Consider the following 16,000-nt stretch of genomic DNA (forward strand, 5'->3'; position numbering starts at 1 on the left):
TATTATTATAGATTAAGTCAGAATATCATGTCATAAATCCTGGAGTGCTCAAGTTCTCCTCCCTCTCTGGACTAAATGGTGTTAGTTAATGTGTGTGCAGCGCCCTCTATTGCCTGGGTCAGGACAGACAGGTGGTAGTGTACATGGTCCCAGTCACTCTTCTGTCCTGATGACGCAGCTTTATCGAAGGCATCAGCCAAACCGGGGAAGGTAGGTTTCCCAGCGCTGCTCGAGGCCCAGATCACATGCCTGAAAAAGAAATGAAAAGACCTCAGTACAGTACAATACAGTCTTACTTCACATCATAAATACATCAAAAGTAGGTTTTACAGTCTCAAAGAATTCTGTAAAAAATGACAAAACACTTCAGCTGGATGCACATTATTGATTCTCCTGCATTTTCAGAAGGTATAGATATGACAGCAAATATAAGTATTGCAGTTACTCTATGTTTAGATTTAGTTTTGCAATCTGTGACTGTCATACAGTTTTGCACCCACACATTTCATCACATTAGTTAAAAATATACGAATATCAAGTAGCAGGTTTAAAAAAATATATCAAATGAAAAGCCTTAAAGGGGTATTCCATAGTATATTTAAAGCTCCTCTATTATACAAAACTGACTCCTGTGAGCTTTTAGCAATTTTAGAATGTTGTTGCCAAATCAAAAACATATCTAGAGTTGCGATTTGTTTCATTCACACATGTTTGAGTATTGCTTTCACCTTGTGATGTAATGAAGCTGTAGTTTTTAATAACAGCAATATTTTACCTTTAGTTTAGTAGAGACTGGAAATCTCAGGGCTACAAATTATTCAAACGCTTCTAGTGAAGGTATATGGAGTTTAAAAACACAGTGATATGACCACATGACATCACAAGGTGAAACAGTGTGTTTCTTGACTGAGAGAAGAACTTCTGAACATACAGGGTTTGTGTGTTAAACTTGTGAATGAAACAAAACAAAACCCTGATACGTTTTTCAAGACCGAGATCTGAAAATAGCATAATATAGGCCCTTTAAAAAAGTCTTCTTACCTGAATGCATATTTATCTGGGAAAGCCAGTGGGTCCAAGAATGCTCGGTCCAACAGCATGAGTTGGTCATTTATCATCCTGACTTTGAGAGGTCTTGAAAAGAACAATTCCTTATTATTATTTATAAATACAGGTGTAATTATAGCCAGTATGGATATGTGCAGACTTACGATTCATTCTTCAGATCTGAGGTTTTAATGACTTCGTCCATATGAGAAGCTGCCCTGCGAAAACTGTCCACTGCATGTTTAATTGGATCTGAAAATTTTAAAAAATAACAACACCAAGATAAAAAAAAGAAAAAAAAATTACCTTTTGTAAGAGAGTGACTTTAAAGGGCCCATATTAAGCTATTTTCTGATCTGTGTTATAATGTTGTTCCCTCGTTAGAAGCATACCTGGACTTGTGTTTTGTTTCATTCACACATGTTTAACAAACAAATCTGGTGTATTTGTGTCTGAATTCTTATCTCAAATTGAAAACACTCTGTTCCACCTTGTGATGTCATGTGCTCCACTGTATTTTTAAACCCCATATACTTTCAGAAAAATCATTTGGATGATTGCAGCCCTTGAATTGCCAATCTCTACTGAACTAAACGTAAAATGTTGCTGTTAATTTGAAAACTACTGAACTACTGCTTCATGACATCACAAGGTGGAACACAGCATTTTGAGCTTTAGAGATGCAGATAAACTAATAATGCATAATTACTCAAACATATGTGAATGAAAAAAACACAACTCCAGGTATGTTTTTGAAGAAGTAATAACATTACAACATGTCTTAAAGCTCACAAGAATCAGTTTTGTGTAATATAGGAGCTTTAATGAGTTATTCCTGCTGTATCAAAATGTATTTAAATGAAAGTACCCATAGATATGTTTTTGGCTTTCAGTTGTTCCTCATATTGTGCCACTGCCTCCTTCAGATAATCGTCCAATGTTTCAGCATAGTCCCCACAGTTAAAAGGCAGCACCAGGCTGTCAGCCAGTCGAAGCAGGACGTTCCCCGCTGTCCTGGCAACAGCCTGATGACTTGTGAAACCTCAAAAGAAAACAAAATGGCAATTCAATAGTAATTTAGACTATTAGGTTAGTTTTAGTTAATAGTTCAATATTTGTAAGATCATAATTTCATTTCGCTCTTTGACATTCTAATGAGATGGTGAGTTTGGTCAAGGTTGAAGTACCCCAGAAGTACTTGGTGAATAATAGAAATTAAACATGTAAAAATATGCAGCAATACTAACCAGGATCAATGTATTTTGAAGCATAGTCAAATGTGTCATAAGCTGTGTGGTATGCTGGGTAAATCCTTGCTCTTGTTTTACTCTGTCCAGAATAAAACACAAAAACATTTCACATTGGACATTTCCCAAATACAAAACAGTAATGTGTCAAATTACCCGATCATAAGTGTATGACATGTCCAAAGAGGTGATTCCCAGGTAATGGACAAAAGGAGCGTAGTCACTCCCTGCTCCTGTCAGGTATCCAATGCTGTCACAGTGAAGAACATTATATACAGTGTATTTTGTTTGAACAGCAGAAAGTTGCAGAGATTGTAAAAAAAAAATTAGAAAATAAGAGCAGTCAATGAGAGTATCACATACCGGGGGATGACACCATGAGTCGGACTGGTTTTGTTTGAATATTTGATCCAGTTCTCATACACAGTTGTAGATTGTAGTCCAGGTGCATTGACCTGGGAACATCAGTTAATTATGTAAAAACAATTAACAATAAATAAATATTAGTATTAGTATATAGTGTTTTTTGTAGGTTTACCTGTTTAGCAGCAGTGAAGACAACATTCTGAATAGATGGCATTGTAGATGCTCTAAGGGTCGCGTTAGCTAAAATATTAAAATGAAAATTGAATGTAAAATGGTTAGCCTGTGGTTAGTTTAAGGGGGTGTTAGAATGTAATGGTAACCCTGAAATTCTTACCAAAAACAGCTATATCCACATTGATGTAAGCAACAGTGCGCTCACTGAGCTTGGCGAAGTATTGCTAGGGTAAACAATGTCAGAAATAAATGTAAAAGAAACCTTTTTATGTGTATGGGTGTACAATGTAATGTTACCTCAGTATATTCTGCGGAGCCAATAAGGCCAAACTCCTCTGCTCCCCAGCTTCCAAATATAATGGACCTACGGGGTCTCCATTTGCCTGCACAAATGTAGCACAGTGTGCATGATTTTACAGGTGTTTTACAGTTGTGTGTGGGTGGTGGAGGTCAGTGCTCACCCTGCTTCACCAGCCTGCCCAGCACTCGAGTGATCTCCAGCATCACAGAAGTCCCACTGCTGGGGTCTATGGCACCATGGACCCAACTGTCCCTGTGGTTCCCATACATGACATACCGGTCTGGCAACATAATATATGCTTATGTGACACAAATGTAATACAAACCTCTTTATAAAAAACATTATGTTATTATTGGTCTCACCAGGCTCCACACTTCCTCTGATGACTCCCATTACATTTGAGGAGTTCTTCACTGTGTTATAGTTGCCAATGTCCAGTTTCACCTTCACTGAAAAAGAGACCTGTGTCATCATATGCCTCCTCTCACACAAAAGAATTAAACTGCATAATAGTTTTAAATATATTTATGGTTTTAGGGTGATATTTAACTATAGCTTAATGCAAATTATTAACCCTATTTAACTATCAAGGTTATTCCCTTAGGTCTCACTTTATGAGTTGAGTCCATAAAACAACTGACATACAGCAGCAGAGTAGAGTTGTGTGACTTATCAGTGGAGATTTCTACCTGTCTTTAAAGGTGGATGTAGTTTTAAACCCAGGACCACCAAAGTTGTATTGGCATTTAAATGATCCTTGCCAGTCAACTGGAGCCACCTCCCCATCCAGAGCGCTGTAGGAACACCAGATGTTTAGAGCTCTTGATATTCCACAGCTTTCAGGACATGACATATCAAACATATCACAGACCAGATCAGTAAGGAGGCGTCCTCAAATCCTATTGGTTGTACTGGAATTGGGGGAAGGCCTGGGATGTCCTCGACAGGAATTCTGTATGTGTGATCTTTGAAGACAAAAAGTCTTCAGTATTATAATATTTTCACATAACTTTACAGTGAATACATCATTTTGGACAATACCTTTAGCAGCCAGGTATGGTGTGAGCAGATCTCCATACTCAATATTAAATGCACCCCTTTCTACCCCAGTAGGGGGCAGGTACCACGAGTGAGGGTATGTCTCATTCTGGTCAGACATAAGGCCATCGTTGATGTCATAAGGGTCAGTGTAAACTAGTACACCCACAACACCATAGGGCTCTCCATTAATGGCCTGCATAAATACATTAGATAAGTGTTTGTAAAATGTAAATGTAAATGTAAAATGGAGTGTGGTGTTCCCCAAGACTCAGTTTTAGGTCCGACCCTTTTTAATCTCTACATGCTGTCACTAGGACAAGTCATCAGGAGACACGGTGTTAACTTTCATAGCTACGCTGATGATACCCAACTCTATAGCACCATGTCTCCTGATGACCTAAACCCAATCGATACCCTTTTTAACTGCATTTTAGATATTAAGTCCTGGATGGCAGCAAACTTCCTCCAGCTCAACCAGGGCAAAACCGACCCTGAAGCCCAGAGAAAGCTAAGCTCCAAACCTGCTCAAACCCCTGTGAGAGGGTAAAAAGTTTAGGATTTACTCTTGATAGTGAGCTTAGCTTTGAGCCACACATCAGGTCCATCACTAAATCTGGGTTTTATCATCTAAAAAATATTGCCAGAGTCAGACCATTTCTCTCTCAAGCCAGTGCAGAGACTTTAATATATGCTTTTATGGCAAACCATGTTGATTTCTGGTCTTCCAAAGAAAAACTACAGCTCCATTGCAGCTCCTCCAAAAACTCTGCAGCAAGGCTGCTGACAAGGACCAGGGAGGACCAGGAAGAGAGAGCATATCACCCCAGTACTGAAGTCTCTGCACTGGCTTCCTGTGAGCTTCAGGATAGATTTTAAAATGATTTTATTGGTTTATAAAGCTTTTAATGGTCTTAGTCCTATTTATTTATCTGATCTGCTTTTATCATATGAGCCCTCTCGGACTCTCAGGACCTCAGGTAGTCTTCTTTTAACTGTCCCAAGAGTCCAAACTAAAACTCACAGTGAGGCGTCATTCAGCTTTTACGGCCCCCGTTTGTGGAACAGTCTACCTGAGGATCTGAGGTCCACTGCGAATGTTCATATTTTTAAAAGTATCTTTTTAATTTAGCTTTTAATTGAAACTTTTACCTGTTTTAACTTAAATAAATAATTAATATAATAATAATAATAATAATAATAATATAATAATAATAATAATAATAATAATATAATAATAAGTATTATTATTATTATTATTATTATTATTATTATTATTATTATTATTATTATTATTATATTATATTTATTTTAAATATAATTATCATTACTATTTTACTTAGTCTCCATCTGATTTTAGCTCTCCATTTTTATTTTTATTATAACCTTTGGGAGCTTTATGTTTCTGTTTTATGTTTCTGTTTATGTTTAAATTGTATATATGGATGAAACAATGGGGTGGGGTGGGGAGTTGCTTTTGTTTTTAATTATTGCATTGTAATTTTTCTGTTGTATGTGAAGCACTTTGTGCTACATTTCAAATATATGAAAAGTGCTATACAAATAAAGTTTGATTGATTGATAGATTGATTGAAGTGTTTGTTTTTTCAGCCATATTTCAACAGACAGTAAATAGAAAATATTGTTTTTTGAGTTGTACACTGTACCTTAGCAGCTCTACCTGCTCCTCCATATCTAGTGATGGCAATAGTGCCTCTCAGGTCCACAGTCTGGTTCAGGAGCATGTAATCACTTGGCCTTCCATAGTTGGCATAGACCAGTTTTCCCTGAGACCAAATAAAATATCCATTGTATAAGGGGATTATATGATGGGACACAATCTCATGATCTGAGTCATTATCTAAGTAAACAGTGTTGGAGATTCAACTCAATATGACATGGTAGATCTTTATCAGACCTGTTAATGTTTGCCAGATGCATTTAATCAAAGGCAACATTAAAATACTAAAGTAGGATTTTTAGGACTAAGTACTTTTTATTTACCTTGACGTTGCCTGGAGGTGAGTACGCAGCGTAGGGGGGCACTACATTGGGGTCATCTTGATCAGAAGTATAACTTATTTCCTTTTCTCTCAGAGTGTGCAGCACTGCATTTGATGCATCCACTTGAATACAAGAAGGGTCCAATTACACTATTTTTTTTTACCTGTGTTATAATGTTATTTTCCTCTTCACAAACATACCTGGAGTTGTATTTTATTTCAGTCACACATGTTTAACACACAAATCCTGCATATTTAGGCTAAATTCTTCTCTCAAATGGAAACATTGTCCCACCTTGTAATGTCATGTGTTACTATAGGAGGTGTTCCACTGTGTAAACTCCATACACATTCACTAGAATAATTTGGATGATTTCAACACTGTAATTGCCCATCTCTACTAAACTAAAGTTAAAAGATAGCTGTTAACTTGAAAACTACTGCAAGGTGGAACAGAGCATTTTGAGCTGTGGACATGTAGACAGATTAATAAACCAGGATTAATCAAGCATGTGTGAATGTAAAAAACTCCAGGTATTTTTTGATGAGGTAACAACATTCCAAAATGATTAAAAGTTCACATGAGTCAATTTTTCATAATGTATGACGTTAAGCGAGATGCCTTTACGTCCCACACAGGCTCATATCAGAGTTGTCAAAGTTGAGTTTGTCAAAGACCCCACTGACCTACAGTGACTTTGTTTGGTTTCTTTGGGTCAGGGAAGGACAGGTACACACTGTACTCCTCTCTCCAGGCTTCATCCAGGCCTGTCTCTGGGTCCTGCCATCTCTTCAGCATTAACTGCACTGTCTGCTCGTCTCCCTCTGTAGTGGCCATGTGAGGCACTTTGGTCAGCTCCCTGATGGACAAGCGGGAAATTATAGTTGAAATGCAATGTTCACTTTTTCTTTCATAACACTTTTTTCCCCCCTTTATATTAAAAAATCAAACAACAAATCAGAGCTGTACTATTAATCAAATTTGTATCGAGGTATTCATTTCCAGTCTTTTTAGTCTAGTTCTATTCTTTTGAGAGGTTTACAGCCAATCTTGTCAGTAAAAGCATGTGGGTGGAGAAAATGGAATCAAACAATGTCAACCATCAATATCAGTTAAAAACAAAGAAGTTATAAGGTAAAAGGTAAATATTGTAATCTACAAGCAGACTTTGAGTGTTCTTGGTTTACCGTAAATTCTGCTCAATTTCTTTACTGTCCACCTCAGACAGGAAGGTAGTGATGAAGTTCTCATCCACATCTCTGACCACGTCATTAGCCCAGGACGGTGCAGGGCTCCCGGGTTTGGTGATCCCATAGTGTCCGATGAGGATGCCTATGGTCAGGACACAAGCACAGCACCCGAACCCTATTAACAGTGTCTTGAGCATTTTCAGGTCTGAGGTTAAATGTTGCCACAAACTTAGTGTCAGCAGGAAAGGTGGATGCACTGACTCCCACGAGACAGTATTGTAAAGTTTACTTATTAATGTTTGCTGTTGAAATGGACTTTTACCTCAGAGAATATATGTGAGGGTGGTGCTACTTTATTCCCGTGAGAGTTTACTCATATTTATACATTTAAAGATGCTCTATGTAACTTCTGGTGGGTTGTGTGCCACCTGCTTGTTATTGCTTTGCCTGGAAAGTTCCACAGCAGGACACTGGGTGTATCTTTCCTGCCTATTGCTAAATAAAAAATTGAAAAACATGCATCCTCACTGTAACTGAGGTTGACACCTCACAGATCTGACCTTCAACTGGTCAGCACTGTATTTTTCCCTCCTTGCGCATGTCGTTTTTACCTACTCTGCTGCACAATCTTTGATTAAGTATTGTTTTGTTTTCTCTTATTGTTAGCTATTTTATCATGAATAACCGCTAAAAAAAACTATGCATAGTCAGTGGCGATTCTACACTACCTGACTACCTGTCAGACCAAGGAGCTTCTAAGAATGCCCCTATTGCAACCAATGGCCAGCTGTTTCCCTGGACTACCATGAGACTTCTCAAATCTATCTTACCTATCCATTATGATATGAGTATCCACCCCAACCCGACCACTTTAGACTTCACTGGGGTGGTCCGTATCCAGCTAGATGTCCGTGAAAATACTAATATATAGTGCAGCAGATTAGTAAAAATAAAAATAAAATCATTCATTTTGTTATAAAAGCATGAAATTTGGCAGATACTCTCTAAGGGCCACTATTCTGGAAAAAGCCGTTGGCCCCTCAAAGATTCAATATGGTGGCCACTTTTCAAGATTGCCTCCATTGCTATTAAATGGTTATTATATAAATTATTCAAAAGTGATCCAAGCATAACATTTGATATAAATACTCTCTGAAGGACATGACAATGGCAAAAGCTGCTTGTCACAAACTCAAGATGGCCACCATACCTGTAGAATATTAATTATTATTATTTCAATTGTTCAAATGGTGATGCAAACATAAAATCAGGTATAAATACACTTCAAGGAATACTCTTTTAGAAAAAGGTAGGTGCCACTCAAAAATTCAGGATTGTGACCATTTTTAAAATGGCCACCATTTCTGCCAAATAGTCATAATGTCTGCTTTGTCTGCCTTCTCTCCTTTGACCTGTCCAGCTTGGATTGTTGCTTCTGGGCATGAAGTAAGTTTGTGTTATTGAATCGAATTCAACAACTGTAGTGATATTCCACTTGATACCTTTTCAAAGTAGCTTCTATACCACCACTTTCATCCAGTCTTTCCAGGTCCAGGGTCATTGACCTTTTGTTGATCTTGTGAAAGAGTGGATTGTTGGTGGCAATCATTTTATAGCCATCATGTTGAGAAACATGACGGGTAGACAGTGACAGGAGTGGTTCCTTTGTGTCTTTCTTGACAAAGACAACATTTCATCCAATCAGCTGGCCTCTTGGCTGACCAGTGTGCCCTGGTTGTGTAATGACGTTCACTCTATTAAACAAAACCTTCCTTAACATATTCAATTGAGCACTGACAGAAATGGTGGCTATCTTGAAAACCATCTTTATCACCACCTTTTTCCATGAGAATGTTCCTTGAAGAATGTTTGTACCAATGTTGATGACAGCATCACCATTTGATAAATTGATGTAAGGATTTAAGAGAAATGTCAGCCATCTTAAACAATGGTAGTGGCCATCTTGGTTGTCATCTTGATTTTGTAATTCCTAAATCACAGTTTGATCGACATAATTAGCATTTGACAGAAATAGGGACCATCTTTAAAAATGGCCACCATTTTGAATTTGTGTGTGGCCAATGCCATTTTCCCAAAAAGTTACCCTTAGAGAGTATCTGTGCCAAATTTCATACAATTTACCAATTTCAATGATTCTCTTGAAATATGCAATTAATCTGCTGCACTATATAACAGTGTTACATGCCAAGCAGATGCAGGTGTCCAATGTGTTTCTAATAGGCCCCGATGGTGTTAAGCCTCTGGATATTTAGAGTATCCTCATTTCAACCAGCTAGCCCTCATTTCAGACTCAGTTTTGAAAAGGTAGAAATTATGAAGTTCATGTTGAGTTTGCTGCTAATTTGTCTGACAGCTTTGATGGATTCTACAAGTGCAGCTATAAAACAAGCAGTGGGGAGGTCAGGTAAGAAATGAGTAGCAGTTATCGTTTTGTTTTTTGTTTTTTACCAAGATATGCTCTGCAAGAGATAATATTTATATTGTTCGTTTGAAGGTATGCAGAATTGTAATTTTTAAAAATCCTAAACAAGGGTATCATAAATATTTGTATTTTACAAGACATTTCTGATTGATTAAACTTAAACAAACTTTATTGGTCCACAAGGGAAATTATTTAGACACAGTGGCTCACACATCCCCATATAATATAATATTATAACAAAAAGCAAACATATAAATGGCAGTAACATAAAATTAATTCCAAATAAGTAGCAAAAATTGCTTCATTGCTTCAATTTGTTTCATGAAGGGACGATGATACATTTTATTGTTTATTTTATTATTATAGATTAAGTCAGAATATCATGTCATAAATCCTGGAGTGCTCAAGTTCTCCTCCCTCTCTGGACTAAATGGTGTTAGTTAATGTGTGTGCAGCGCCCTCTATTGCCTGGGTCAGGACAGACAGGTGGTAGTGTACATGGTCCCAGTCATTCTTCTGTCCTGATGACGCAGCTTTATCGAAGGCATCAGCCAAACCGGGGAAGGTAGGTTTCCCAGCGCTGCTCGAGGCCCAGATCACATGCCTGAAAAAGAAATGAAAAGACCTCAGTACAGTACAATACAGTCTTACTTCACATCATAAATACATCAAAATTTTACAGCAGGGGTCTCAGACTCGCGGCCCGGGGGCCAACTGCGGCCCTCGGAAGGATTTTTTGCGGCCCTCCACTTAATTCCAAAGAATAATGTCAGTGCGGCCCGCGGTAGATGTACGCACAATCCCACCCCCCTACAGCGGGCCGCACTGACAGATGAAGCTGCAATCGGTGCCCATGCAGATTCACAACAACAGATTATTAACGCAGTTTACATCCCAAAACTCAATTTACAGCAGTTGTGAAGCAACGAGTCTAAGTGGATCTGTTAATACAAGTACACGTGCACATACGGCGTCACCGAAGAACCAAAACAAACCACACATGGTGGTACATGTGTGCTCACTTCACTTTACGCTCCCACAACCACAGTATCAGAGCACAGAGGAGGCGCTGACAGAATTCCCCTGTTCAAAAGTATGGGACCTTTATTGGAGGGGCTAATAAGAAATAAAAAGACACTGACAGAATTCCACGCGCACTAAGCGGCAAACACAGCTGTCCCATCAATATGCAAGCACCACAAAACTGCAGTGATCTATTCCAGAGGCTTGGCGACATGTTAGCAAAAAGTAAGAGGCAAAAACAAGCGTCTTCCATCCATGTTTGACATACCAAAAGCAAATACACTCCAGTGTGGTCCGCTTTCACACCGGCAAACGAACCAAAACTGGTCTGATTAACAAGCTTCTGTATCCCAGTAGAACAGCGATACCTCCAGTAACCAATACTGATCTTCAGTGTTAATACCACGGGTCGTCCTCATCTTATCACCACGAACTCATAAAACAGCAACGTAGAACTTTGTACAAACTCACCGCATCAGCCCAGAGTTCGGGTAACAGCAGCAGCCAACAGCGCTCACCGTAGCGCGCAGTTCCTCAGGACGGGGCTGGGGTCTGGTCCTTGGTCAATGACTGGGTCTGAGCGGTGTACGTTCCGCCGTCTGCGCGCTGGTTCCGTGCAGGGAAAGTGAGAATGTGCTGTGGACTACAGGTCTGTGCGGGCTGCTCCGGTCCTCTGCGCTCAAGAACCGCGGCTGGTTCCGAGGTGGTGCAAAGCATCCGGTGTTAAGGCCCCAGGCCTTGGTTCCAAATTGTTTGTGTGATTTTTGCCAAGTTCTCCTAATTCCTGCTGCAGGACCCCTGGTCCGTGATTGGTGGGGCAGGTCGACGCCCACCTCACCTGCAGCCACCGCCCCCTATTTAAGGAGATTGCCAGCACCTGTTCGGGGCTGCTGGCCTTGGTGGCCAGTATGCCATTTTGGTTTTGTGTTTGTGTGTTTAGTTTAGTTCTGTTTTGTGCCTTTTTTGATTTGGTCACTCGATTCTGTTTGTAGGTTTATGTGGTTTAATTTGGGGAACTTGTGTTTTGGTTTAGTGTGTGTCCCTAAGTTTTACCACTCGTTTTTTGTAAGCCTGCATGACCCCTTTTCTGGCAAAAAACTCTGTTTAGTCTGTTGTTCTGTTTCTTAGGTTAGGTTGCTTTCTGTATATTTTTAGTCTTTTGTTAATTTACCTGTACATTCCTGTTAATTAAACATTATTTAATTTATTCCATTTTACATCTTGGTTTTATTTTTGTTACTTCCCTCACCCCAAACGAGCTGGGTCGTAACATCTGGACAGAAGCTTGAGTCCAGTTTAGTTGGTGTCCGTCCTCCGCACATTTGGTTCTTTCCGGGGAAAGCGCTTTTCACTCCCCGCTCCACGTCATCTGAGCCTGGCCTAAACCGGAGCTGTTCCTGCTGGTTCGGGACTCTGGTTTGGATCTAGTCCGACTGTATTTTTCACTCTAGGCTAAAAGCAGGACATTTTTTAAAGGTGAATCAATTGAATGGGCGATTGCCTATTGCCATAAAATTATTTGATTAATTAAAGCCTAAAATAACAAATGCTGTTCCTACATGATTACGGGGAACACCGGGACCTCTGTGCAGGTCCTGAACAGATGTACACACCCCCAATTTTGACTCATTCTGGAGCCACACGTTCGCACGTACTTGCTCTGATCTTCGTGTGTTACATTCTCTGTATTGGCCATTGTTGGTAAAACAATTCGAAAATGAATCGCGGCTGCATCTGGACAACAATCTGTTACTGCGCTGGAGTCGTACAGCGCGTCATTTCAGGCAAAGGAGACGCGTTTCTCCCATGATGCATTTCGAATAGTTCGTTTGGACCTGCTGTCTATGGTTTCGATCCGGGTTCACGTTCACACCAGTGTGAAAGTGTGTGAAAGCACCATCAAACTACAGGTCAAGGCTCACTGATGAGCATCTTCAATCTATCCTGAGGATCTCATATGCTTCCTCCTGCAAGCCAAATATCTGTCAGCTGTGCAAGATGAAGTGTAGTCAGGTTTCAACCAGCAAGAAGTACGCAAAAGAAGAAGAGTAGACGTATTAGTTTAAACCAGTGCTTCTCCCCTGGGGGGGGCGCGAGGCTCCGTCAAGGGGGGCGCGTTTGACCTCGGGGAGCATGCTTTTTTATTTTTTTATTTTTTTTTTTTTTTTTTTACTGTCTTAAGGGCCGTTCACACCAAAGCGTCAAAAAACGCCTTGTCGCCTCTATTTGGAGCCTTTGCATGTGAGTTTAGACGCCCCCGACGCGCATCTTTGACGCCGTGGACGAACGGGACAAAAATACTTGACGCGCGTCCGTTGCCCTGGAAACAAGAGCCCGGTCCCGCTCTTTTCCCGAAACAATGTCAGACCAGACTGAGAGAGTGTTTTTTATGACATAAAACATCAAAGGAGGAGATCGGGTCGACGACTTGGGTGTATATATATTTATACTCCACTAATGACACTGGATCAGTCCCGGTCTAGTCCTGGTCTAATACCGGTCTGGTCCTGGTCTAATCACGGTCTAGTCCGGGTCTAGTCTCGGTCTAGTCTCGGTCTAGTCTCGGTCTAGTCCTTGTTTAGTCTCGGTCTAGTCCTGGTTTGGTCCTGGTCCGGTCCTGGTGTAGTCCTCGCGATCGGCTCGGTGATTGTGGCGTATATATTTATTCTCCGTTCATGTTTGTGGTTCTCGTTCTGGTTCTCGGGTCTTTCTTCCTGATAATAACGTCGCTGCGTCTCTGGATACTCGTCCCTGATTGGTTGACGCGGCGCGTCTGACGCGAAAAGTTCAGCATTTTCAACTTCTTGACGCTGACGCCTTGGACGCGCGTCTTGGCCGCTGACGCCAAAACGCTGAAGACGCGCTGCGCTGACGCCAGATTCGCGCCGCGCTGACGCCGAAAACGCGCCGCAAAAACGCAGGACGCTCTAGTCGCGCGTCCACATAGACTTTACATAGAAAGTGGACGCTTTGACGCTTTGGTCTGAACGGGCCTTTAGAATAAAGTGCAATTGCACTTCCACTACATTAGGGGGCAGTGGCGCTCTCATTGGCAGAGTGTGCGCAGGGAGCATTCGCTCGGTGGTGTAGGAGTTTTGTTTGCACTGAGCATGCGCGCTTTGCACACAGCACAGAGTTTGAGTATGAAGTGTAGACACGAAGTGTAGCAGACCCTCAAGTGACACCATGAAAAAATATTTAACAGGGATGAGAAGACAGACGGAGAGAGACGGAGATAAAGAGACAAACGAAAATCTCACGAAAGCTAAGACGAGGAAATATGACGAAGCATATGTAGCGCTTGGCTTCACTGTGACTACGGTGGGAGACGAGGAAAGACCGGTGTGTTACTGCGTCTAAAAATGTTGGCAGCGGACAGCATGAAGCCCAATAAATTAAGGCGTCATTTAAATACATTACACCCCAATCACTCTGATAAGCCGCTTGAGATTTTTCAGCGAAAACGTGCCGAATATTGCCGACAATCATCCCGCTTTGTGACTGCTACTTCAGTAAACCAGCGAGCGTTGTTGGCGTCATATAAGGTGGCAGTGTTACGCACAGGTGTACTTATAACAATTTTATAGACAAATGATACTATCTATAGTCACGGGGGGGGGGGGGGGGGGGGGCAGAAAATAATTGAGAAGCACTGGTTTAAACATACGTTCTAAATACATTTTCATATGTTCTGAACTGTTATTATTAAAGATTAAGAAAGTGTGTTGCGTGTTGTTCTTTCTCTCTCTTCATTTCCCATGCAACCGCTATTTATCGAATACTCAATGCGGCCCAGCCTCACTCAGACTTTATCTAATGTGGCCCCCAGGTAATTTGAGTTTGAGACCCCTGTTTTACAGTCTCAAAGATTTCTGTAAAAAAGTGTTTCACTTTTTTAAATAATCCAGGCGAATAGTTCCGTTTTGCAACGTTTATTTTATCCAAACGGTTCAATACATGCGAGGCACGCAGGGCTACAACACCTGAGCGCGCAGGCCACACTCACAACACACTGGATGGGCGTGTCTAACCTACTTTTATAGCTGGACCCCCAACTATCGGCACCACCCATTTCCTGGCTGCTCTCGATGCTACAGTGTATTAATTACATTCAAATTTAATAAATTAACAGTGCCTATACTGTAATTGATAAATACTACATAATTTAACATTTCATCAAAATTTATTATATAGATGGGCTACAAAAGCAATGAAAGAAAATTACAAAACGCTTCAGTTGGATGCACATTATTGATTCTTCTGCATTTTCAGAAGATATAGATATGACAGCAAATATAAGTATTGTAATTACTCAGTCACTCTATGATTAAGTTTATTTATTTTTGCCATCTGTGACCATCACACAGTTTTGCACCCATACTACTATTTTATCACATTAGTTAGCGATATACAAATATCAAGAAGCAGATTTAAAAAAATATATCAAATGAAAAGTCTTACAGGTATATGTCCTTGTAGCTGACAGTAAATGACGTAGTGTGTCATTCGATAATATTTAAAGGTCCTCTATTATACAAAACTGACTCCTGTGAGCTTTTGGCAATGTTAGACTGTTGTTCCCTAATCAAAAAGAGTTGTGATCTGTTTCATTCACACATTTTTGAGTATTGCTGCATTATTAGCGAGTTTAAAATGTCCTGTACCACCTTTTACCTTTAGTTTAGTAGAGACTGGAAATTCCAGGGCTGCAAATGATTTGAGTGATTCTAGTGAAGGAGTGGAGTTTAAAAATACAGTGGAGTGCACTTCCTGCATGACCACATGACATTACAAACACTGTTTCCTGACTGAGAGAAGAACTCATAAATATACAGGGTTTGTGTGTTTAAACATGTGTGAATGAAACAAAACAAATCTCTGATATGTTTTTCATGAGAAAACATTATAACATAGATCAGAAAACAGTGTAATATAGGCCAATTAAAAAGTCTTCTTACCTGTAAGCATGTTTATCTGGGAAAGCCAGTGGGTCCAAGAATGCTCGGTCCAACAGCATGAGTTGGTCATTTATCATCCTGACTTTGAGAGGTCTTGAAAAGAACAATTCCTTATTATTATTTATAAATACGGGTGTAATTATAGCCAGTATGGATATGTGCAGACTTACGATTCATTCTTCAGATCTGAGGTTTTAATGACTTCGTCC

General features: G+C 40.1%; 2 protein-coding genes and 1 pseudogene across 2 annotated transcripts in view; 1 reads left to right on the plus strand and 2 right to left on the minus strand.

Annotated features, from left to right (window-relative positions):
• The window catches only part of LOC129411319 (aminopeptidase NAALADL1-like), a 1,043-nt gene extending 1,027 nt beyond the window's left edge, over positions 1-16 (plus strand). Inside the window, exon 3 of the mRNA XM_055161939.1 lies at positions 12-16. Coding sequence (XP_055017914.1) covers positions 12-16 — 5 coding nt within the window. The remainder of the gene's footprint in view (positions 1-11) is intronic.
• Positions 17-50: 34 nt separating this feature from the next.
• LOC110154161 (aminopeptidase NAALADL1-like) lies at positions 51-7,564 on the minus strand (annotated as a pseudogene).
• Positions 7,565-10,015: 2,451 nt separating this feature from the next.
• On the minus strand, positions 10,016-15,984 carry LOC129411223 (aminopeptidase NAALADL1-like). Its single transcript, XM_055161323.1, has 3 exons — positions 15,962-15,984; positions 15,792-15,884; positions 10,016-10,414 (listed from the first exon to the last, which is right to left on the minus strand). Exons 2-3 carry the CDS (start codon positions 15,866-15,868, stop codon positions 10,237-10,239), a joined length of 255 nt encoding a protein of 84 aa, XP_055017298.1. The 5' UTR covers positions 15,869-15,884; positions 15,962-15,984; the 3' UTR covers positions 10,016-10,236.
• Positions 15,985-16,000: the final 16 nt, after the last annotated feature.

Source organism: Boleophthalmus pectinirostris, unplaced genomic scaffold (genome assembly GCF_026225935.1).
Source record: "Boleophthalmus pectinirostris isolate CB_2022bp ecotype Guang Dong unplaced genomic scaffold, ASM2622593v1 HiC_scaffold_4, whole genome shotgun sequence".
NCBI classification, from domain to species: Eukaryota; Metazoa; Chordata; class Actinopteri; order Gobiiformes; family Gobiidae; genus Boleophthalmus; species Boleophthalmus pectinirostris.

What these genes read in the sequence shown, in the direction of transcription:
- LOC129411223 (XM_055161323.1), bottom strand. Translation starts at nt 15,868, where the DNA reads ATGATAAATGACCAACTCATGCTGTTGGACCGAGCATTCTTGGACCCA. An exon ending in CCAGATAAACATGCTTACAG is followed by an intron (nt 10,415 to 15,791) that starts GTAAGAAGACTT and finishes TTTCTTTTTCAG; the next exon opens with GCATGTGATCTGGGCCTCGA.